Genomic DNA, 26,103 nt, shown 5'->3' with positions numbered 1-26,103 from the left:
GAGTTTAGAACAGAAGTCATTTGATCTCTTTTCAGATGTTCATTAATGTTTAACTCAAACTTAGATCATTTGTAGCCAACAGATTTAATACACCTAGCCAGATGTACCCCATTGACCAGAGAGTGTTGGCAAACTTTATATATTATTTATTTTAAAGCCAGTCTGTAGCTTACAAAAACTCTCTGTGTGTAGCATCTGGTAGGCCACAGAACATTGTTGATTAGTTTGCTTCATCTTTGGAGGTCACAACCTATGCAGATATTAAACACCTGTAATGTTTACAACAAAAGAAAAGTTTCAGAGAGGAAGGAATGAAGCATAGGCTCCTTTTTGAACTAGTCATACTTGTGCTAATCAGGTTCACAACTCATATGAAAATTCACATAAATCTTAATTACCATGTACAATAAAAGTACTCTCCCAAAACACTGAGGAAAGTTAAAACATAATTGATTTATAAAAATATCCAATTCAAATAAATGAGCAAAACACGAACAGCAAAACCAACTTGCCCCCCACCCCATGTCTGAATATGTTCTTAACTTGGCAACAGGCTCTCATCACATTTTGGATGGCTCCATTTACAGCAGTGATTTTCAACTTTGGCAATGTTAAGTTGTATGCATTTAAGCCCCCAGAATCCCCCAGCCAGCAATTCCAATTCTGGGATTTGAAGTTCACACATCTAGAACTAGAATCATTTAGAAAATGTTTACTTTTTTTTAGATGTAGGAAAAGTAACCTTAACCACCTTGATGTAATGAACTGTGATATAGCTAATGTACAGTAAATTAGACCTTTTTTTATTGGAGAACACAGAAAACTAGATTTTGTTGCAAATTATGAAGTGAGTGAGGGGAACATACTAGCTGAAACTCAGTGCCATACATCCTCACAATAGTAGATCATTTGTTGTTACTACATTAGAATAACCTCAGAAAGAACAAGAACTTTTACATCACATTTATTAAAATTAATATATTCAAATAATATTTCTTATGTTACTTGCTTTACAAATCTGTTTTCCACTCTTTTTTGCATGGCATATTTGTACATAACTAAACAAAGCTTTATTTAATCACTTAAGAAAGAGTTAAATCCTGAAAAAAAATAATCCCTGATCCTGACCTTGAGGGATCCTTCTGTTTGGCTTGAAGGGGTTCTATAATCTACATCTGCGGTGTAAATTCATAAAATTATAAGCCAGAAGTGGTGGCATGTAGTTGGAGTAGAGAGAGACTGTGAGGAGATACGAGAAAGAAGTAAGCAGGTGGCAAAAATTCAGATAGGTCATTGTGTGAATGAGACTGGAGGAGAAAGTCAGTAGAAAAGTTGGAGGAGATTAGTGAGTATAATAAGAGAATCAGTGAGAATGGTGACCTCTACTATTGTTGCAGTTTTGTGAAGAAGAAGGGGTGAGGGAGGTGAAGGAAAGAATGATGTTGTCCTCATTATTATTAGAGAGGCTGCTCAGACTTAGTCATACTGCTGTTTGGAAACTGTGTGTTGGAGATAAAGTAGAATGATCCCAACTTATGCGTGGGAGACTGTATGTGTATAGGGCAGAGGGAAGGACCATTCTTGACAGGGTACAGTATTTTATTCTAGAAAGCCCCCAAAGAAAGTTGTAAGGGAGGGCCAAGAGAGATCGGACAACCATTTTTTTTTTAAATATACGTACCATGTTCATGTTTTGCTCATTATGATGGAACCGGTTTGATCATCCCAACCATTGCTCTAAAAAAGGATCTATGTAACTTCATCACAGGATGTAAAAGCTTAATTTAAAAAGGGCTTTAAAAGGGAAAGGATCAGAAAGCATAATAACAGAGTTACAACCATTATTCTGTTTGCCAAAAGAAAACATGAAAACATAGAGAGGAAGTCTTTAATTGGGTAGTCCCTTGGAGTGCTGAATGTATAGAAATATAGAAAATTGACAGCAGAGAAAGATCTAATGGTCCACTGAATTTGTCTTTTGAGTTCTTCTTTAATTTTTTATTGGAAGATGGACATGTGTTTATCCCAAGCAAGTTTAAACTCAGTTCCTGATGATTGACCCACTACCTCCACTGGAAGTTGGTTCCAACCTTTCACTACTCCTTCTATGACGTAATACTTTCTAACATTACTTTTGAACTTCTCTCCTGTCAATTTGAGGCCAGTGTTCTTGATTTTTGCTTAATACTGAAAATACTGCTTTCTAGAACCTTATTCATATCCTTAACATCTTTAAAGGTTTCAGTCAGATTAGTTTGACATGATCTGCCCTCAGTAAAGGCAGGTACACCAGACGGTGTGCTTTTAAATATTTGTTAATCTTTTTTTGCAGGACTAATTCCATTAACTTCACTATTACACATGTTAAGTTCATTGGTCTATAGTTATAATATACCTGTAGTACAGTATATTGAGTGGTCCATGACTGCAGAAAAAATTAGAACCATTGGGTGAATGCTTAGTGTATGTTTATTATATCTGAAAGACAAATATGAGAACTCCAGATATCATACATTTTGCTGACAAGAGTCCAGCTTTTAGATTTCTGATTTTGTTTCTGAATGCTATGCGATGTTATGCTATGCTATGCTATGCTATGCTATGCTTTTTCTGCTTATTATTTTGTTGGCCCAGTACAAAATTAAAGACATGCTAAGGTAGTAAATAAATCTTGGCCTAATATGTGATATGAGCACTATATTTTTTAATATATTTGTAATTAACTTTTTTTCAGACACACCAAAGTTTTCCCATCTGTTTATAGGACTTCGTATATTATAACATACACGGGGGGATGAATATTCGAAAGAAAGTGGACTATGGTTTCCTGTAGTGGTTAAGTTAAGGCACCAGGCTAGAAACTGGCAAACAGTGAGTTCTAGTCCTCCCTTAGGCAATGGGCATGAAAGCTGGTTAGATGACTCTAGGCCAGTCCCTCTCTCACAGTCCAACTCTCAGTCACAGGGTTGTTTTGGAGAACAGAGGAGGAGGAGGAAGGAGTATTAGGTATGTTCACCATTTTGAGTTATTTATAAAAATATAAAGACAGGATAAAAATATCTGAAAAAGTGAGGGTTGTAATTTTTAGATTCTGCAAAATATCAAGCCTCTAATAAAAACGGATTGCACTTCTGTGTCTCATTTTTAAAGAAGATTTTACCTCTTCAGTGCCCTAATTTAGTTTACACCTCTAATATAGGAGAGTGTGTGCTTTTCGTGTGATTGAAGCAGGGGATGGAAGAAAACGAGACGACTCAAACTTATAATTTCTGAAGGAGAGTAAAGCAGCAACCAAAGTATAAGGACCAATCATTGTCATCTGCTTTATTTAATATTGCCACTGGATGTCACTACTTTTCTGTGGAAATTTGGTTGTTAGAATATTTATCTAAATATGTGTACCTATCATAAAGATCACTAGTGAATTATATTAGAGTTAGTATAAAGTAATTACCTCATGCATTCATTTTGGAGACTGTATGAACATATATTTGCCTTTAGTTTTAAGTTTCATTCACTAATTGAAGATAATTCATTCAAGCTATCTGTAATAACTATTTGGGAATAGCAATGCTCACACTGATAGTTTCACATATATGACTACTGTGTACTGGGGTATCTGAAATTATTTTAATTTACAATATAGTGCGTACTACCTAATTCCCACTTTCTAAACTCTTTTTTTTTTCTCTTCCTTTGGATCAGTGTTGGTGCCTGGTGATTGCATGGCTTAATCCACACAGATTTCTTGGCAACATTTTGGCAAGTGGTTTTGGCATTGCTCCCTTCTTAAGGTTGAGAGAAAGTGACTGGCCAAAGTCACTCAGTTGACTTCATGCCTAAAATGGGACTAGAACTCACTTTCTCTCAGTTTCTAACCTGGTATCTTTACTTCAACTGGCTCTCTAAACCTGCATAGAAATGGAAATAATTTCCAGGGAGCATTTCCTTTTTTTTCCTGAAAACTGAATCGACGTCTTCAAGTAAGAATATGTATGCAATAGAAAAACATGTACTTTTGGTGCTATATGAGTTAAGTCAATTTTTCAATGATGTCATGGTTGTTAAATCCCAGTAACTTCTACTATTGGCATAAAACAGCTTGCAGAAGTTGTGGCAATCTAGTTTCAGCAGGACAGGGAATGAAAGAACAATGTTGTTCTTTCTTCCTTTCTGTTTCCTGGCCTGGGGCAATTTGCAATTTGCAAATCGAAAACCTGTCATAATCTGGCAATAATGTTCCTCCCAACCCTTCCTTTTTTTTTTTTTTTTAAAGGAAGTAATATTAAATTACAATATTGGGGAGTTCAGGATTCTAAGAAAATTTTTATAGAATTGGGGACGGGATCTCCAAGATCAGATCTTCTCCTCTGTGAGCAGACCACTTGTGGAGATGCAGATTCAGTCTATCCGTTGGGCCAATGAACACCTTCCCAAGTAAGAACAAAATACTGAGAGGCTGAAAGACACGTGGGAGCTCATGAAAGAGTTAAAGGAATGGGATTTCTAGCTAGTTTACATCCTATGGCATTTTGTTCATGTTTCATATGTAGTAGCACTGGAGTAGTTTTGGCTTCTAGCTGAATAAGATTTGAGCCAATTATTCCTCTTAAAAATAGAGCCATGTAGAATCACATGAAAAAGAAGGTATTTCTATACCATTCTATGAAGTCAATTGAGACTCCATCAATCTCCTAATTCACAAATAAGAAGAATGTTTTGGTTCTTAGAGTAAAAGATGGACCACCTGAATCCATGCAACATATGTATTTTGTCCTAGCTCAAGAGGACTCTCCAGGAAAGTTAGATCCTTTGTATGACTTAGCTCCTCTTTCCTGACAGTACGCTGCTGGGAGATAGAGAGAATGGGGAGTGTGAGAAAAAGGGTGCATCAGAAGTTGGAAAAGGGGAAAGACTAACTTTGGCTTCTCATTTCACTCAGCACTTAGTTGCCCTCCTTTTGGTATCAATGGCAGTGTTCCCATTGCTAAAGAGGGCAGGGAGTAAAATGGACATAGTGTCAGTTGCATCATCACAACTGTCTTCTTGACTTTTTTTTTTTAACCATATTTGTGTTTCCTCTGTTTGTAAATCATATTCTTGGTATATTCTGGAACCTAATTTCCTTGACACTTTACTTGTCTTGAGAGAGTTAGGAGGTTTGGCTAATAAATTGTTCAAATATTTATCCTTACTAATTAAGAATCAGATACACTTAATACATCAGACTAGGAAACAAACTCCACAGGAAGGTTACAACTACTTTTGTTGAGATTGGCTACAATAACAGAATCTTGCAAATCTAATTGCACCGTATCTCCCCCTCCTTCTTATACTCTAGTGAAAGAAGTGTCTGTCTAAGTCACTTCTGAATTTTAACTTATTTGTCAGGACTTTAAAAAATAAGCCCTAGATAATAATATTCTTGCATATTTCTGTCAAGGTCATCTTCTTTACTTTCTATATTATTTTTTCCTTGAATTAGTTATGAGCTATTCTAGTTTAAGTAGATAAATCAAGGATATTACAGATTACAGATTACCAGAGTTGGAAGGGACCTTGGTAGGTCATCTAGTCCAACACCCCCCCACCCCAAGCAGAAGATCCTACATCAGGGGTATCAATCTCATGTCCTCACGGCGGCATCATGTGACGTATCAGGACTTGTTTCTCCTTCGCTAAACCAGGCATGGGTGTGGCCAGCACATAACCCATCAGTCCTGCAGGCCGGGAGTTTGACAGTCCTGCTGTACACCATTTCTGACAAATGGCAGTCCAATATCAGGGGTATATCAGGGGGAGGAGGAGATAAAAAAGTCAACATGGGAGCTGCAACTATGTGATTAATGTTCTGTTCTATGTTTATGTATGTCGACACAGATAATTAAAAAAAAATCCGATGTTCTTGCTTTCTATTAAGTACTTGGTTTTTGTCTCATTTCTCCTACTTCTGCCTTTCATGCCATATCTCTGCTTTCATACTCCTTCCTCCAGCACATTCCCAGTTCTCTTCTTCTTTGCAAACATATATGATGTGTTTTCATGAATTCTCCTTGCTAATACTATTTACTGCAATTTAGTCTGTAGATTTGCTCACTTGGAAGTGATTTCCCTGCTCATTTTAGCTTTATTATATTGCAAAGGAGAAAATAAACGATTGCGGCAATGGCCAATTATCTTCACGAAGTGTGAGGATTTTTGAACTTATATAGTGAGTGGGATGAGGAAAATCCCTCGGTATGGCTCATAATAGACTTTATTAGTCCAGGTAGTATTGGCTCTAGTCAATTACCCTTTAATTTTCGAAGGTGATGGCTGAGTGGCAGGTTTGCATTAATTCCAGATTGATAACGAGTTGTGTGTAAGTTTTGTCCCTACCTGACAATTGATACCTTGAAGACTTTGAAATAGATTTATATCTGTTTATAATTTCCTTTCTCTTCTGATCTTATTAGTTCTATTCCCCTTTAAAAAAAAATCCATTTGGTTTCTGAAGTCTGATCTTGGTGCATTTAGTAGCTGTTATCAAAGTTATTTCAGTGTTTTTCAATCTTGATAATTTTAAAATGTGTGGACTTCAATCCCAGAATTCCTCAGCCAGAAAACCTGGCTAAGGAATTCTGGGAATTGAACTCTGCTATTATTAAAGTCAACAAGATTGGGAAACATTGCTGTATCTTAATCTTTTCTCCTTCCGTTAACAATATATATATATAATACCATATCTTGCGTAGGTGTTCATACACACACACACACACACACACACTTGCATAGAAAGCACTGCATACCATGTCAAGAAAAATGCATTTGCCATAGCCTTTTGCTGCCATATTTATGATTTTGCAATCTTTCACTGGGCCAGTTTTTCCCATGAGGGAAGAATGGCTTGGTAAGTAATGCTTGTATCCCCAGAAATATAGCAGAGCTGTGTGTTCTTCATCCTCATTAATGAGCCAGGAGACCTTTAATTCCATTTTAATAAACATAGGGTGATGTTGTGCAAAACAGTTCAAGATTCCCAGATATTACTTAGCTTGACATAAGAGGATTGGAGGTGCGGTTCTCCATCTCCCTATGTCAAGCAGTTACCTGCCAGAATCCCTTCTGCTGCCTACTAAGACAGCTATGTGAAAGGGAGCTGTGTTCACGTTGGCAAGACACAGTATGGAAACCATTGGCTATTTTTTGCCCGTTACACAAAATAATGAATTAAAGCATTATTTTCAGTTTTCAGCACCTGGATCCAATTTTATTAAATGTTGCTTGTTTTAAAAAATTCTGTAGATCGAGGTTATTGGCAGGGTTTGGTGGAAGCTGCACAATCAGCCAGCAGTTTCTTTTTAAGAGAGCTAATAACACCCTCATCTGCATATCTAAAGTCCTTCCAGTTAATTGATTTTCTACATGCCTGGATATTATTTTTCCTATATTAATCCTGCCTTGTTAGGATGAGGAGCTATTAACATTAATATTCCACTCTTTGACATTTGTCAAACATCAATATTCTCATCAGTTTTCTTTTAAAAATCCTTCCCACCTCAGACAACTTCTCAAATGGCACATTATTCTACTCTGAGTTTTCTGCAGAGGAGACTACAGGCCTGTTCCAATGAGGTGTTTCCTTCAAAAATATACTATATTCAAAGTCACTCACCACATTTGCTTTTTAGCATAATGGAAAACATGAAGACTTGGAAAAATATTGCCATGTTTTCATATCAAAATGGTCTCCCCCAAGCATGCTGAAGTATGCAATTAATGCAAATTAAGAGCCAAAAGCTAGCCAAAATTTTTAGTGCATCATTCTTGATAATGTTATATTGTTTTACATTTTGAATATAAACAGCTAGTGGTATGATTACTTATTCATACAGGGTACATAGATATCTTTAGTGCTCAAGATTTTTACAGCAAGCCAAGGTGAATATATGCATTTAGTTACATGTTGGTCCTCTGATGGCACACAATATATGCATCTTTAAGGGCATGTAATATGTGTTTCAGAAAGGCTATAAAATATTAGAAAATCACATGTGTTGTATAAAATGATCTATGCATATTTGTTCAATTTGGCTGAATTATTTGATTCTTGGCTTTTAACAAGTGTATGTTCCATATTGTGAAGCAGACTCACTTCCTTTCCAGTTCATTCTCATTTTTTTTTAAAAATGGCATTTTATTACCTGAAAGTCACTTTAAGATAGACGTGCACACATTGCTGGAACATTTCAGGTGATTTTATTTATTTTCCCCCTCCCCCAGAAAAATCAGGGATGGTGAGAGAATATGGATGCTTTTTTTTCTAGATTGCTGCAGTGCATCTGCTTTATAGATCCCCCTCCTCTCCCAAGTGGTCAGAAATGGGCAGCGTACAAAGCTAAATCAAGTTATGCAATAGAGGTAGTGAAGTTTTTTTTTACCACCTATTATAAACAAATAAAACTATCTCTGCAAGGCACTCATTGACTGTAACTTGTAAGAAAATGTCAGGAGGAAATATCAGTGCATTTTTTATTCTCAGAACAATTTGAAGTGGATGCCCTGAATTATCAGTGCCCATCATGATTCCCATCACAAATACATTCAAAGATAAATAAAACATGCCTATCAAATGCAATTCGGCATTGATTGATCCCTTCCTCCCATGCCTTGCCTATTGGATCCATTGACTTTTCCTAAAGAGAATCTTTCGGATGTGATTTCCCTTAGGTTGGCTAGGGTCCAGTTTCCCTGCGAGCTTCTCCCTGTTGCTGTGCTGTATTTAAAATGTAGCTCCACCAAGCTTTCTAAATACCCAAAATGGCACATTGCATAATGAAACCACTGAAGACAATGTTGCATTTTTGAAGGAAGAAAAATGACAGATGTAAGGACTCCATCATCAATCACATTAATGTCTTTGACACAGATGAAAACAGAATATCTAATGAGCTACTGAGCAAGTCTATGCCGGAAGTGGTTCTAGCCTTTGCAACTGTACATTTCAGCTCCTCTAATTGCATCAGCAAGGAATTTGGACCCCTCGTTTAAATGAATGCCTTTTGACTATTTTCTGAAAGGCAAATGGGCTGTGAGAAGGGAGATATACTAGCATCTTTGATTTAAAACCTCACAGACAGCTTTCAATTAGAAGTTATCAGTTTTGCAAACTGTTTTGTGCTAGAGCTGCACGGTGAATCTTAAACCTGTTCCACCCCTTCTTTTATTCCTTATGAAAGGTATGATTCCCACCCCTCTTTGCTTAGCCAACCAATTCCCTTTTCTCCCACCCTGGATAGCTCACGAGGCTGCTTTAATACCTGGCTTCTTAGACGCTTTGCACTAGATAGAAATCAAGCATTCTCCCAGGGTTGCGCCTGCACCATCATAAGCCAAAGCAAGTCCTGGAATGTATATGAAGCTACAGCACACCTGGCCTGATAGATTGCCCTTGAAGCATGTTGTGAATTTCAGCATTCTTGTTTACTTTTGCACCGTTCTTCCCCATCCTTATCTTGGCATACAAACATGTTGTTGCTTAGGGAGAAGACCCTTCCATGCATGGATGGGAAAGACCCAGCACTGCAGCTGTTTCAGGGGTGCAAGGAAAGTTTTCTGTCAGCGAGTAAAACAGTCAAACAGGTATCATGATTAAAAGGGCTGCACAACAGAGGCTGGGTAAGCCTGAGCTCAGACTTCACATAGTTCCTTGGGAAGGGAAGAAAGCTTTAAAATAAAATAAAATAAAAGCGTAAGGGAAAGGCCAACCTGCACTGACTGGAGGAGACCTGATATGACAGGCTGTAGCTGAAAAGTGAAAGAAGTTCAACCAAAACAGTGTTTAGAACTATGAGAGTGGTTCCTACCTCGCATTCCCTGGAGCCTCCCTTGCTGTACGTACAAGGTCCCGTCCCATTCAGCAACATCTCGCTGGTCTCACTGTTGGTGGGCTTATAGTCAACGTAAAATTCCTGGGTGGTTGGAGTCATCTGTTTCAGCGACTGTCGTTTCTTTTTCCTATGCCGTCGCATTAGGGAGCGTTGCTGCAATTGCTTCATGCTGGCAGGGTAGCGCTTCCAGGACACGTAGATGACCAGCAGAATCACAAGCACGGACAAGAAGAGGGCCACACTCCCAGCAATGATTTTATGGAAGGAGATCTGTTCAGTGCTCTGCTCAGGCCTGGAGCTGGCCTCGGGGGCCCCTGTGGTGGGGGGCAGGGGGGGCTGGCTGTCATGCTTAGGCCGGATGACCTTTGGTTTAAAGGTGGGCTTGGGGGCAGCCTGTGGCATGTCAAACCTTTCTGTAGTACTTTTGCCACAGATGCTATAATTTTTCACTGCATCTATAACATTCACCCCTTGCAGTTCTTTGGGGCTGGCACAAATAATTGTATTTTCCCGCAGCCCTTTGAAACTTTTAAGCCAGTTTACCAGGGAACAAATGTTTCTGCTGCATTCCCATATATTCCCAGCAAGGCTGATGTCATTCAGAGATATCCAGGAATCCAAAATCTCTTGGCCAATAAATGTGAGCTTGTTGGAATCCAGGTTGAGGCGTTGCAAATTGGGCACACACTGGAAAACACTTGGTCCACTGAAAGCTTCTATTTCATTTCCCGATAAATCAAGTCTTTGTAATGAGCTCCAAGTCCAAGACATGGTTTGTCCTATAACACTAATTTTATTCCACTGTAAATAAAGGTTCTGTAGGCTGACCAGCCTTGGAAAAAGTGCCAAGTTAAGCTTAGAAAATTGATTGTGCTCCAGGTGCAGCTCTTTCAGCCTGATCATGCCAGCAAAGACATTCCTTGCGAGGCTTCGGATCCTGTTGTAACCCAGGTCTAAGAGTTCCAGGTTCCTACAGTCCTGGAAAATCCGGACTGGGATCGTTCTCAGGGAATTGGACCTCAGGTGCAAACTCAGCAGCTTCCTTAAGCCTCTGAATTGTTCTGCTCCCAGGGAATGCAGCTGATTGTAGGAGAGGTCCAAATTTCGGAGATTTGTTACGGGTCTGAAGGTGTTATTAAGAAAAAAGGCAATTCTGTTGGAACTCAGAATTAACTCTTTCAGTCTGCGTATTCCATTAAAAGCATTTTCATCAATACTGCCGATGTGATTGTGGTCCAAGTAGAGCCAGGTAAGTTGATTAAGACCTTTAAATTGGTTGTATTTTAGTTTCTGAAGGCTGTTATATCGCAAGGACAAACCTAAACAACCAGCTGATATACTGGAGGGTATCTCTTGTAATTTCTGGGACTCACAATATATCATTTTGCCTTCACACCTACAGCCTTTAGGGCATCCTCGTTCAGCAGACGAAAGCATTGTCAGTAATACAGTGGGAGCTATTACCAGGGCTACTGCTGATCCGCTCAGTAGCCTAAATACATTGAAACCTGGAAATAGAAATAACTTAGAAAAGTTATCCCCCCCAAAAAAGCAGTCCAAATATTTGTCATGCTCAGAAATGCTACTACAATAAAGAGGAAACCCCCCTGCAGAAGAAGTACTTTGCAAGCAGTTTTATTTTACTCCCCCCGATAATCCCCCTGTCCTATTTTAAGGTGACAAATCTAATAAAGAGAAAGAAAGAACTCGTGTAAGCCAGACAAACTGAATCACACGCTGAAATGTACCTCCAGTCGTAGCTTGCACATAGGCCAATCTACAGAGTGATTAATACAGAAGCATTGCAGAGATTGCTGTAGGCTTACTAGAAAGGAATAAAATGGAAACATACCCATCCTTTGTGTTTTCAAAGGTCGTCCTTAGCTCTTTTGCTTTTTCCTAGGGGCCACAAACATGACAGCCCCTGTCAGCTGTTCTTTGGTGAGTCAAGGCTTGCTGATACCCAGGAAGCAAAATTGGACCTCCTGGGAAATGGACCGATTTTGGATCATTATCCTTTGCCAGGCATGCAGAACATCCCAGGAACAAATAAATCCCAAACCAGCATTTGCAGCAGAAAGTCAAGTTCTTCCTAGGTGATAGGGTCTTCATGGGTGATGTGGTTTGGAACCTTTACATTGTAGACTCGGCTTCTTTAAAATCTCCCCGTGCAAAGCTTGAGAGGTTCCTCCAAGTGACGTTCAGCTGTCTGAATTCACCCATCTGTATTCCACTGGGCAAGCAGTTCTCACAGTCTGCACCCTCAATCCGGCTAAGGAAGCTGCGTTGAAGCAGGGAAGCCAGGATGACCCGGTACAATGAACAAGCACTGTTCACTTCTGCATCCTGTCACTCTGAAAGCTTCTCTGACTGTTGCTTTGGTTTCAGTAAATGCAGGCTTATGTAAAGCTGCCTCCAGTGGTGAAGAATATTATGGGCATGTGCAGAAATGCCTCCTTTCTCTTTCTCTCTCTCTCTCTCTCTCTCTCTCTCTCTCCCCCCCCTTCCTGTTCTTTTTCAATCTTGCAAATGAATTAGTTCTGTGCTGGGAAATGAATGATTGTTCTGGGTCACTAAATAGCAGCAGACTGGACAACCTCGCTGTAGTTTTGGCTGCACCCCGCTTTCGCCCCCTCCCCTTAGATAATTTAGCCGAGCCTTTTGTGTTCAGCATCTGCTGCTGGGACTTTGGGTGAGCATGAAGCACAAGTGTCACTTTTCATTTAGGCATGAAGGCAGCACACAAGTAATGCATACATATCTTGTGCCTAGATCAGGAAGGCAGTTGAATGCCTCTCTGTGTTATGTGATTTCGAAACACACTAATCCACGTTATTACTTGGTCATTGGTAAGATCGATGAGTATCATGAGAAACTAAGACTTGGTGAGCAGCAGGATAATAACTTTTGCCTGCTTGTAGACAGATAACAGATAATCAGAATTGGAAGGGACCTTGTAGGTCATCTAGTCCAACCCCCTGCCCAAGCGGGAGACCTTATACCATTTCTGACAAATGGCAGTCCAATCTCTTCTTGAAAGTCTCAAGTGATGGCGCTCCCACAACTTCCGAGGGCAACTTCTGTTCCATTGGTTGATGGTTCTCACTGTCAGAAAGTTTCTCCTTATTTCCAGGATAAATCTCTCCTTGTTCAGTTTCCATCCATTATTCCTTGTCTGGCCTACAGGCGCTTTAGAAAATAGTTTGACCCCACCTCCTCTCTGTGGCAGCCCCTCAAATATTGGAAGACTGCTATCATGTCTCCCCTGGTCGTTCTCTTTACTAGACTAGCATACCTCTCTGTGCTGGAGGGATCCTTCTGAATGTTTTACCTACATCTCTGAAAGCTGAAGGACCCCTACCATACATATCTGCCCTAATATCTGAGGGGTATAGGCTGCAGAGCCCCTGTTCCACCATTATCAGACTGTGGCTGGAGGGCATGAGGCAAAGCCGAACCTGTAGCTGTTCAGTTTCTGTTCAGGCTGTTAGTTTGGCACCATTTTAAAGATAACTTTATTACTGCAATTTGGGATTGGTTTACTTTAGTTTTATAATGCCAAATGTGAACTTCGTGCCATTTGTATTAACTTGAGTCTGTTTGTAGAATGATAAAATGGACTTTATTTTGGCATACAAAAAGTGCTGGGTTGCAGTACAGCTTTCCTGCCTTTCTTGATCGCCTACAATGTCCAAGAGAAACATAGATGCTTAAGGGGCTTGCAAAAGGGAAGCCCCTGTTTGTTTATTCTGCCTATTAATTTAGGTGGGCCCATTAATTTAACTTCAGGGGTGGGAGTCTACCAGTTCGCACCTATTCGCTAGAACCGATTGTTAACATTCTAAGCAGTTTGGAGAACCGGTTATTAGAAGAAATTACTAGCCTAATCCTGTAAGGAAGGCAGGAAGGAAACATTCTGGTGTTGCTTACAGAAACTGCCTCTCCGTTAACCCTTATTACATTCTTGGCAGGACTAGACTTCCTGTCTCAGGAATGTCTCTGGAGTTTTTTTTTCCTCCTTTGCTGGTACTTTGCTTGTGTGGAGTGACCATTCAAAGTTACAATGGCACTGAAAAAAGTGACTTATGACCATTTTTCACACTAACGACTGTTGCAGCATCTGCACAGTCATGAGAGGCCAGGCGAGGAGATGCGTGCCTCGATGTGAGTGATATTGAGTTGGCCATGCCCAGCAAATAACATGACCACCAAACCACGTCAACCCAATCACATGACCACCAAGCCACGCCCACCAACTAAGCCACGCCCACAGAATCAGTTGTTAAAAAATTTGAATCCCACCTCTGGGAGTCTTCCCTAGGATATTTTGATAGATTTGTTCGAAAGAAGACAAGAGATCAAGTCCTATAGCAGCATTTTAACGCAAACTTGAAAATGACAGTTGAAGACATATTTTAACAGGTTTTTAACAGATTAACAGAGTTGGACGGGACCTAGTAGGTCATTTGGTCCAACCCCCAACCCAAGCAGGGGACCCTACAACATTTTTGACAGATTGCAGTCCAATCTCTTCTTGAAAGCTTCCAGTGATGAATCTCCCACAATTTCTGAAGGCAAGCTGTTCCATTGGTTGATTGATCTCATTGTCAAAAAATTTCTCCTTATTTCTAGATTGAATCTCTCTTTGATCAGTTTCCATCCATTCTTCTTTGTCTGGCCTTCGGGTGCCTTGGAAAATAGCTTGACCCCTTCCCCTCTGTGGCAGCCCCTCAAATATTGGAACACTGCTATCATGTCTTCCCTGGTCCTTCTTTATTTATTTATTTATTTGTTTGTTTGTTTGTTTGTCAAGCAATTATAAGGTAACAGGTATAAGTATAAACATAGTTATGAATACATGAAATGGATACATATAAGAGAAATAAAAAGAAACAATGGGACAGGGATGGTAGGCACATTGGTGCGCTTATGCACGCTCCCTACAGACCTCTTAGGAAAAGGGTGAGGTCAATAGTAGACAGTCTAAGGTTAAAGTTTTTGGGGTTAGGGGAAGAAACCACAGAGTCAGGTAGAGTATTCCAGACATTGACCACTCTGTTGCTGAAGTCGTATTTCCTGCAATCAAGTTTGGTGCGGTTAACCATGAGTTTGTATCTATTGTGTGCTCTTGCATTGTTATGGTTGAAGCTGAAGTATTCATTGACAGGTAGGACATTGCAATGTATGATTTTATATACTATACTTAGATCGGACCGAAGGCAGCATAGTTCTAGTTTTCTAGGTCTAGAATTTCAAGTCTGGTGGCATAAGATATTCTGCAACAAGTAGAGGAGTGGAGAACGCTTGTTGTGAAATATTTCTGGACTTTCTCAACTGTATTAATATCAGATACATAATGTGGGTTCCAGACTGATGAGCTGTATTCAAGTATTGGTCTAGCAAATGTTTTGTATGCTCTAGTTAGTAGTGTGATATTACCAGAGAAAAAGCTACGTAAGATTAGGTTAACAACTTTTAATGTCTTTTTGGCTATATAGTTACAGTGGGCTCTAGCACTTAGATCATTAGAGATGAGTACTCCAAGGTCCCTGACAGAGTTTGGATCATCAACAAGGTCTTGACTATTCAGCTTGTATTTTATTTTCTGATTTTTTTTTTGCCAATATGTAAGACAGACCATTTATTTATTGAGATTTGAAGTTGCCATTTGTTTGACCATTCTGATACATAGTCGAGGTCTTTTTGAAGGATAGCAGTATTGTCTGTGGTGTTGAATAGCTTTACATCATCAGCGAAGAGAATGCAGTTGCTCTTAATATGATCACAGAGGTCATTTATGTAGAGTATGAAGAGAGTTGGTCCTAGAACACTGCCTTGGGGGACACCACTATTGACAGGTACAGAATTTGATAGGACGCTCCCAATTTTGACCATTTGTTGTCTGTTTGACAGGAATGATTCTATTCAGTTATGCAGGTGTCCAGAGATACCATAAGATTTTAGTTTTAGGAGTAGTTTGTCGTGTACCACTGAATCAAAGGCTTTACAGAAGTCTATGTAGATTGCATCTATTGCTTTGCCCTGATCGAGTTGTGTAGCCCATATGTTTTTGCAGTGTAAGAGTTGCAGATTACAGGATAGTTTTTTTTCTAAAACCAAATTGTTTATTAGAGAGTAGGTTGTTTGTCTCTAAGTGGAGGATAATGGATTGGTTAATAATTGATTCCATGACTTTACAGGTGACGCAGCATAAAGAGATTGGTTTATAATTTTCAACTAGGCTGGGAGCTCCCTTTTTGTAGATGGGGGTGACCATGGCTTGTCACCATAGGTTTGGCAAGGAGCTGGTCCTGAAAGATTTTTCAAAGATTATGCTTAGAGGTTTGGTTATGGCAGTGGATAGCTTTTTTAAGAAGTAGGCACATATTCCACCCGGTCCAATAGATAGAGATGGTTTTAGATTGCGCAGTGCTTTTTCAACATTGTCTTCTGTAAAATCAATATGTATTAGAATCTAATAATTTAATAATCTAATAATAATTAGATCATTGTAGTTGTCTGTGGTTTGACTAGGAAATACCGGGCATGATCCATTGCTGTTTACAAATACTGAGCCAAAGAATGTGTTAAAGAGGTTGGCTTTAATGGTGTCATCATTGCAGTCTTTACCATTAGGTCCTTTCAGGGGTAGGATGGACCTTGAGTCTTTTAGTTTGTTGTTTACAAAATTGTAGAAAGCACGGGTGGAATAGTTGCGTAGAAGGTTTTCCTCTTGTTTAATGTGATAATTGGTGCATTCAGTCTTTTTCTGGTGGCATAAATTTTTGTATCGGCTTTTGAAGTTGGCAACGTGACCAGATTTGTTTTTCTGCCAAAGTGATTTCTTTTTGGATTGAAGCTTCCTTATTGTTATGGGTAATTTGTTTTTTCTGGTTTTGGGAGTTGTTATTGGTACATATAGTTTGATGGCTTTTTTGACTGCAAGTAAAAATATGTTGTAATGGTCTTCAACAGTATTGCATTCAGTGAATAGAAGTTGCCAATCAAGAGATGAGAGATCATTGTCTATGAGATCATAGTTGCCTTTTTTGAAGTTATAATTGGGGATTATGTTGTTGTGGTGATTTTTGTGTGGACGTATGTTGAGACATAAGTCAATCATGTTGTGGTCACTGTTGGAAAAGGGTTCTTTAATTTGTATTTCTTAAATTGAATTCAAACTATTGAAGAAGATGAGATCGAGGCAGTTGTTAAGTCTAGTATTGTTGGTTACTAGTTGTTCCAGTCCCAGATTTGTTACAGCATTGTAGAAGGTTGAATATATTGGTTCAGTTTTACATTCATGTAGGGTCCAGTTAATATGAGGTAGATTGAGGTCACCAAGAAAGATAAAAGCGTGTGGGCAGGATGTTGCCCATGTTAGTAGTTAATTTAACTTGTTTACATGTTCGATGTCATAATCAGGTGCTCTGTAACATATCACTAGACTAGCCATGCCCAATTCAATATTTGTTTTGAAAGAGACTCTTATTAGAATTCTGTGTAAGAAAAATGAATGTACTTTTTTGGCTAAAAACATAAAAGAGAAAAGGATTTCATTTCAGTGGAATAAATTGGAAGGCATCATTTTTACCTTTCAATAGAGATTTAGACTGAATTCAGTTCAGAAGGTAAGAGGTTTTTTTTTTAAAGAAAGATATAAATGAGAATTGGAGGAGATGGAAATGGAGGTTTCAGAGGAAACTAACAGGGACTACACAACAGGAATTGGAAAAATGTATTACTAAATTAGGCGCTATAGAGTGGATTTTCTTAAATTTTGGGCTAAAATATAGATTACAAGTATTTAGCATGGAATATAAATGGATCAAATGTTCCTCAAAACAGAAAAAAATCTTTCATTATTTGAAAAAAGTAAAGTAAGACATTATTTGCCTACAAGAGACTTATATCAGGAAAAATGTTCGACTATAATAATTTAAGCGAAGAATTTATATCAGCACAGCTTAAAAAAAGAAATGAAGTCATTTTGTATATTAATCTTCAGTTAAACTCAGGACTTTTATTAATGATGAATACTTGTTGGCATACATGTAGTCCTCAACTTACAACCATTTGTTTAAGAACAGTTCAAAGTTGTGACAGCCTCAGAATAAATGATTTACACTTCCACTAGTCACTAGTCACAACCATCACACAATCACCTATGGTCACATGATCACAATTTTGACACTGATACAATATTCCGTTGGAGAAAATTGATGAATATCTTATAAAGCAAAATTTACCAACAATTACAGAAGAGCATAGAACTTAGAATCATAGGGCTGGAAGGGACATTAGAGATCTTCTAATCCAACCTTTTGCTCAAGGCAGAAGACCTTATGTCATTCCGGTTAATTGGTTGTCCGATCTATGTTTGAAAACTTCTAGTGATGGAGCACCCACAAAGAACAAAGAGGAATGATAAAGGAACCTATAATAATAAGGGAAGTTTCAGAAGCAACTGAAAAGAGTAAACCAAGAAAAATGCCTGAACCAGATGGACTATCGAGTTTGTATTATACATGTCTTGAGGAAAGAACTTTTACAACCTTTACAAAACATGATGGATTCTACAGGGAGGGAAGATGCCAGAGATCTAGAAAGAGGCTAATATAACATTAATACATTAAGAGGAACAAGATTTGACTTCAGCAAGATATTGAATAATGACTATAAGTTGTTTGCAACAATTTAAGCTGAAAGATAGAAAATAATTCTGCAAAAATTAATTCATGAGGATCAGTTAAGGTTTTTACTAAAAGTTAGTTGAAAGATAATGTTAGAACCATGTTATAATATTTTTGGAATATTTGGAACAACACAATGAAAAAGAAGTTACATTGATCTTTTTAAATGAAGAGAAAGTTTTTGACAATTGGAACTGAATTTTCTTTTGAACTGGTTTTGGAATTATGAAGAGAATTTTATAAAATGGGTAAAATTAATTTATACTTCACAGATGGTACAAATAATCATTAATCCAGATATAACCAAAACACGTGAGATACAAAAAGGAACAGGACAAAGTTGCCCTTTGTCCCCTCTTTTGCTTATTTTAGTTCTTAAAATATTGAATAGAGACATAAGACATTATAAAAAGACTACAGACAAAAAGATTAAAAAAGAGTCATTTAAGAGTTTTCACAGATTACTTGGTTGTGTTTTGGCTGATCCTTTAAAGGGAGCTAAACTTTTAATAAGTAAATTAAAATAATTTGGAGCATTAGCAGTTTACTGGATTAAACAGAAGACAAAGTTGTTAACAAAAATCATGAAGTAAAAGATCAAAAAGAATTGATAAATAAAATGTGTTATAAGATTAAGAAGATAAAATACCTAGTATTCATATTAAAAATATGAAATATTATTCCAAAATAACTATGTTATGACAGAATGAAAAAAAGATATATCAAGAAAGGACGAAGTAAATTGGCAATGTTTGTACAATTTCTGTAAATTAAAATAAATATTTTACCTAGAATGTTGCTTATGTTTCAGACAGTAACTGTTTTGATAACTGATCTACCATTTAAACAATGGCCAAAGGGTATATAGAAACTTGTATGCAAAAGAAAATACACCAAGTTAAATATAAGGCACTACTACAAGATGCAGAGGAAAGAGGAGAATTGGATTTATCAGATTTGAAATTATACCTTACTGCCTGCTGTGGATAAAAAAGTGGATGTTGTTAACAATAGAAGACTAGACAGACAAAGATACTGTAAAATCTCCAGTCAGAGGTGGTATTTGCTGGTTCTCCAAACTACTCAAAATTTCCCACTTCTTCAGAACTGGTCAGAACCTGCTGAATACCACCTCTGACAGACATGATCTGGGATTTGGAAGGCAAGGATATCTATAGTATGACAGAACTAAGGTTGATGTAGATTTCAAAATTCATTATGTCAGATATTCCATTCTTAGAGTATGGAATAAATATAAATTGTAGTAATAAGGTTGTGTCTGGAAACGCTTCTGTTTGAGATGATATTTCTCATATAGCAGAGGTGTTAAACTTAATTTTGTTGAGGGCCACATCAGGGTTATGTTTGACCTGGGGGGCATGGCCAGGGGGCGTGGCCAGCTCAACATCTGTTTTCCGCTGTGACAACAGCCCTCCTGCAGCCCTCTGCCAGTGAACACGCTGGCAGAGGAACAGCGGGCCAGTCCGTCACTGTTTCCAGGATGGCCTCGTGGGCCAGATTTAAGCACCCCGCAGGTCAGATTCACCCTGTGGGCCTTGAGTTTGACATATAGTGGGGTGAAGCTGCAGAGGATATATGCTTTTATTTCTCTTGTCTGATCTGGAACCCTCATCTGCAACTTAAAGATGATGGAAGCAAAGCTTGGCTCTTGCTCTTCCCTCAGAAAATATCTTAAAAAAAAAAAAAAGACAATCCCCTGTGAATATTACTAGTAATGAAGCCTTTGATTTCTGAATTAAGACTTTCTATGGAAGAAAAATAGAAGTTCCAAGATCTTTCTTTTCCACATTCACACCAATATATTCATGGGTGGGATTCAAATTTCTTAACAACTGGTTCTGTGGGTGTGGCCTAATTTGTGGGTGTGGCTTGGTGGTCATGTGACTGGCTGGGCGTGGCTTGTATGTAAATATTGTAAATATATATGTAAAGATTGAATTTTTTATTTAAAAAAAGAGCAACTTTTACCCAAAATCAGGCAAAGCAGGCAGGCAGATTGAGTTGCTTGCAGAATCACAGCTTCACTCCCAGACCTACATTTCTGCAATCTGCTGCCTCAGTCTGCACTGAAAAATAGAAGCTTTAATCCTAAGGAAGATTCAGCTCTGCTCTCAGGCCACTTCTCCCTTCCCCAACCCCCTGAAAATCACCCCTGACTGGGCCTCAGGAAAGCCTACTGAGCGGGACAGGAGGGGAGGAGCCAGCCAGTGGTGCGATTTGCCGGTTCTCCGAACTGTGCAGAATCTTAACAACTGGTTCTATAGAACAGGTCCGAACTGGTAGAATCCCACCCCTGAATATATTGAATCTAAAGCACAAAGAGTGAGTTGTTCTGCTACAAAACTTTTGTTTTGCTTCTTCAGCCTGAAATTAGTTCATTGGAAGCAGGAGAACCATAGGTCTTGAAAGCATGGCAGTCAAACAGACTTGATCTGGACATTGGCCCAGGCTATTGCATTCTAGAAGTTTTAAATACACACACAAGTATCCTTATGTGAGCTTGGTTACACAAACCAGAGCTGCGGCATTCTCCTGCTTGCTTTTTTTTTTTTTGCATCAATCCTCAATAAATTATTTTTAAAAGATTGTGCCTAATTTATAGGTGCATAAGTTTCTCTGGATAAGGTCCCATCACTTCTGCCGAGGAAGCTATCTTCAGAGTTCTGGCTGACTTACTGTACGTATGCATACTGTGTTACATAAGCCAAACTTCCCCAATTCGGAACCCTCTGTACATATTGAATGTCAGCGTTCACACTTCCCAACCACTTAACAACTGTCTTACTAAACAGTAACAAATGCAGCGATTCACTTAACAACTGTGGCAAGAAAGATTGTAAAATGGGGCAAACCTCAACTTAACTGTCATGCTTAAAAACAGAAATTTTGAGCCCAGTTGGGGGGTCATATGTTGAGGACTAGCTGTATTGTAAACTTAAGCTTTATGAATTCAGTATTCAGTGTTCAGTTCAGAGGGAACTGTACTGATTTAGTTTAAAAATAGCATTACCTTTACATGAGGCCATACAGATCGGAAAAGTGGATTTTGTCTCGGCTTTGCAATAACCCGAGGTCATCTGCTTCAATATTTTGCCTAAAGCATATTTGAAGTTTCTGCTAGGTGAAACATCTGAGGAATTTTTCCAGGAAATTAAAAAGAAGTCCATGCAATAAATGCAATTGCCAGGAGAATGTTTTATCTTATACTCTATCAAATGTACAGTTAAGAAAATAGATTCTTGAATTATTTGGTATATACACATGTACACGTACACACACAGATCTGCATACATATACACACCTGATTATGTGTACACACAAACATACATTTGCACACATGTGAAGGATGTGTGTTTTTGTTTTAATTTTTATGCATAATGTACACTTGAAGATGACATTTAATTTCGTTCTGCGAGGTGCAATTACAATAAAGTAAAGTAAACACATGCACACATACCCAAATACTGTATATGTACAAGGTAAAGGTTTTCCCTGTCCAATCGTGTCCGACTCTAGGGCGTTGTGTTCATCTCTGTTTGCCAAGGGAGCTAGTGTTGTTCAAAGACATTTCCGTGTTCATGTGGCCAGCAGTGACTATGTCAGAGTATATTCATGAACTGGAATAGAGCAGGGTAACAAGGTCAGTCAATGAATAGGCATAGCAACTAAGTCAGCCAATGAGAACTGTTTGGAAACTGAAACTAGAAGTAGCCTAGGCGTGGCTCTATGTTAAGCTCTGCAGCTCTGAAGCTATGTTAAGCTCTGAGTCTATCTATTGAAAATGAAGCTGCTTCTCCTTGCTTGCCTGATGAACTAAAGTGAAACTGATGTCTGTTTCTGAGCTCTTGAGTTGCTGTTCTACTCTGAGCCTGTCACATGTCTGCTTCTGTTTCAGTTTGCTCCATGTTGGAGAAATCTACAACTGGTCTGTAAAATTTACTTTATGTGTTTATAAAGAAGTTAAATGAAGCCTCAGCCATCTGTGTTTAACTTTCTGGCACTGAATTTACGCTGCAATACTCTGAACAGACTATACGCCAAGGCACACAGAATGCTGTTATCTTCCCACCAAAGTGTCACCTATTGCATGGGCAGGAGCTGGAGTGAGTAATGGGAGCTCACTCTGTCCCTTGGCGCTGGGGTCTTGAACCCGGGCTGTAGTTTTCTAAATGACAGCCTCAGTGTCTTTTGACTGCTGAGCCATTGTGCCCCTGTATGCATACATATGCATACTTACTATGAAAACAATTGTAAGAACAGTTTGGCAAAGACTAACACTGTTCTGCCTGTTAAATTTTTTTTTCTGAACCAACTGAACAAATACTTTATTCTTTCTGTTTTTAAGAGGTTTTATGGAACCTCTTATAAAGTAAAATCCTTAAAAGAGATTTATGGACTTTTTACTATGTTTATTGAAAATGTGTGAGGAATTCTTATCTTCTGATGCATCCTATTTTTTTCCTCTTTTCGTACTGTTGTTGCATGGTGGAATTTAACTAAGGAAATCTGGTTTTTCAAATTAACCCACACTCTGATCATGGTATTGCCAGTCAGGGTGGGAAGTATACACACAAGGAATCACCTTACGCAAGATGGTGAGATGTTTGTTTGATTGTTTGTTTATTTATTCTATGTATCTCGGGGTTCAAGGTAACTCTTTGGCCACAGAATTCTAAACATAGAAATCACACATATGAACATACATTTGTGTGTGTGCGCGCACACGCACACGCACACACATACGTGCACATATCCCTTAATAGCTACAAGCGAACTATGGAAACAATGCCACAGAAGATGAAAAGAAAACATAGAAGCATGATAACAAAACATGTTGTTTTCAATTTTTACTTAGTTCTATTGTCTGTGAACTCCTTCATATTAAATATTTATTCTTTTTGCCTGATTTGTCATAAGAGAAAGTAGTGCAAATGTAAATATAATAGTTAAAATCCAAGGATGTGTATAACACCGCAAGCTTGAAACATTCTAAAGTTGGAACATCTGTTTTGAGTGATATTTCAATAGATTTTGTATGAGCGAAAAATGTTTTATTTATTTACTTATCACATTTGTATCTTGCTGAATGTGAAGCATTTGGATGTCTGATCAAAGCCGCATAAGGTATTTTAAGACAGTTGAGGCTGAGGCTGGTCCCTGATTCTCATGCCAGAGAAGGACATTTGGTGAACGAAAAAGGTATAGGTGGCAGGAAGTTTTAAGACTGAAAAAAGGCTTTAAAAGATCTCTTAGTTCAAAGGGGCAGGATTAACTCCCCGAGGTTTTCTGTGTGCCTCCCCGTAAAGTCTTATGTAGAGCTTCCTAATATCTAACCTCAGAGGTGGCATTCAGCAGGTTCTGACCAGTTCTGGAGAACTGGTAGTGGAAATTTTGAGTAGTTTGGAGAACTGGCAAATCCCACCTCTGACTGATTTTACAGTATCCTTCCCCTGCCACGCCCACAACCAAGCCACGCCCACAGAAGCGGTAGTCAAAAAAATAATGAATCCCACCACTGTCTAACCTCCTTGTGATTGTTTATGAGAGTGGGAGGGGATGTGTGTTATGGGCCCACCCAGCAAGAAACTTTGAGAAGTGAAACTTTCCATGATTCCCTGTAGCCTTGGTGGTGTGATGCTGTGTTGCGGGCAAACTTTGTTCCCAGTTTGGAGTTTGATCCTGATAGGGCTTAAGATTGATTCAGCCTTCCATCCTTTCGAGCTGGGTAAAATGAGGACCCAGATTGTTGGGGCAATATGCAAATAATACTGCAAACCATCCAGACAGTGCTGTAAAGCAGGGGTCCCCAACCCCCAGGCCGCAGCCCACTACTGGGCCATGGCCTATTGGGAGCCGGCTGCACGAGATGTGGGCCGGCATTCATGCATGCGCACAACTCCCTCACACTAGTGGCAGCCCACTGCTCCTGTGACCTGGTTCCCCTCTCTCCTCCCAGCTGGGCTGCACAGCCACAAAGGCTAAAGCACTATGGGGCAGTATTTAAGCCTGAAATGCCATTGCTGTTTAGAAACTGTTTTAACATTGACGCAGCCCTAAATTGAATTGTCTTTTTTCAGTCACATCCAGTTACTAATATTCAATCAGTATTTTCCAATATTTTGCCTGAAGTGGTATTACCAAACATGTTCCCTCCTGCTTATACCCATATATATGATTTTATTTCCTAAATAATGAACATGGTGTTTAGCTTCATTTTGCTATTTTCAGCAATGTATTTATCCTAGAAAACATGAATGTTTTCCTGGATATTACTTGCCACACCTAATTTTGTATCATCTGCAAATTCCTTATACTTTTTAATCTAATTAATGAAAAAAATGAAAAATACATGTCAGGACTGAACCTGATGGTGGTCTCACTTGCCTTTTTTTTATCAGTTTGATAAGAAGTCATGGATGAGCATTATTTGAGTCGAAATTTTGGCCCAGCTACTTAATTACCATGAGATTTATGCTGATTGGGAGAAATAAATAGCAAGTTGATTGAGAATGCTGGTAAAGACTTTAATAGAATGTCATCAGTACTATGTTAAGTGCTTTGCTAAAATCAAGACATTGTGTGTAAGGTATTTCCACAAATTAATTAACAAAATATTCAGGAAAAAAATAAGATAAACTTATAGTCTGCTAACAACTGTGATTGACAAACTCCTGCTGCTCTCTGGTAATAGCCACATTGATTTTAAAGTACTTGATCTTGTTATGACAATACAGAATTTTCACAGATACTAATTTCAGATAGACAGATCCAGATAGTTTTCTGGATCTTCTTTTAGTTCATTGAATATAGGGGCAACATTTCCTTTCTTCCCATATTTTCTCAAAGGTTGTGTACAAAAGGTTGTTCCCAGACCATCAGCTATTTCTCAGGAAATATATACATTCAAAGAAGAATTCTTCTGTCGCTGTCAGAATTTAATCAGTCTTGCAGTAGACTACACTGAAACAATAGCTCTCCCTTCTCTTTGTTACTCCTTAAATGTTTTCATATCTTCAGTGAACATTTGATTTACTGATTGTCTTGCCTTTATTATGACTATCACTGAGTAAATCCTTTTTCTAGTTCTTAGCAACCTTTGCCAACTTCAGCTCATTTAGAGCTTTGGCTTTTCTGATATTATCTCTACAGTTGCAGGCTATCTATTTGTTCTTGTTCTAACTGACCAAATAGACATTTCCCCCTGGGTTCATACTGCTGCTATAGAGGGCAGCAGGAATTCCGGGGAAAAAATACAGAAATCCTTAAACTATTGCCAACAAGCGTTACATGAATGCTTCTGCACACTTCAAAATACATTTCCCCCTTCAAAATTGAAGCTCTGCACATCCATAATATTTATGTGGAAGACGATGAAGGAAAGGTGTGTCCCAGGGGACACTACAGGCTTTGTTTATAGCAATAAGAATCCTTCAGCATCACTTTCTGACATCTCATCAATAAGAGACAATAGGTCTCCAAGGCATATTCTAGCCAAGTGGCCTGGAATAATGCAATGTTGA

General features: G+C 38.5%; 2 protein-coding genes across 2 annotated transcripts in view; one reads left to right on the top strand and one right to left on the bottom strand.

Annotated features, from left to right (window-relative positions):
* The window catches only part of LRRTM3 (leucine rich repeat transmembrane neuronal 3), a 113,908-nt gene extending 101,662 nt beyond the window's left edge, over positions 1-12,246 (bottom strand). The window contains exons 1-2 of the mRNA XM_087964050.1: positions 11,722-12,246; positions 9,846-11,377 (exon numbers count right to left, since the gene is read on the bottom strand). Coding sequence (XP_087820176.1) covers positions 9,846-11,377; positions 11,722-11,725 — 1,536 coding nt within the window. The 5' untranslated portion in view covers positions 11,726-12,246. The remainder of the gene's footprint in view (positions 1-9,845; positions 11,378-11,721) is intronic.
* The window catches only part of CTNNA3 (catenin alpha 3), a 767,102-nt gene that overhangs the window by 339,506 nt on the left and 401,493 nt on the right, over positions 1-26,103 (top strand). The gene's annotated exons all lie outside the window — the stretch shown is intronic.

Source organism: Notechis scutatus, chromosome 4 (assembly GCF_049901735.1).
Source record: "Notechis scutatus isolate UNSWTSFEM ecotype Mainland chromosome 4, rNotScu1.2, whole genome shotgun sequence".
NCBI lineage: Eukaryota > Metazoa > Chordata > Lepidosauria > Squamata > Elapidae > Notechis > Notechis scutatus.
This window is presented reverse-complemented; position numbering and strand designations above follow the sequence as displayed.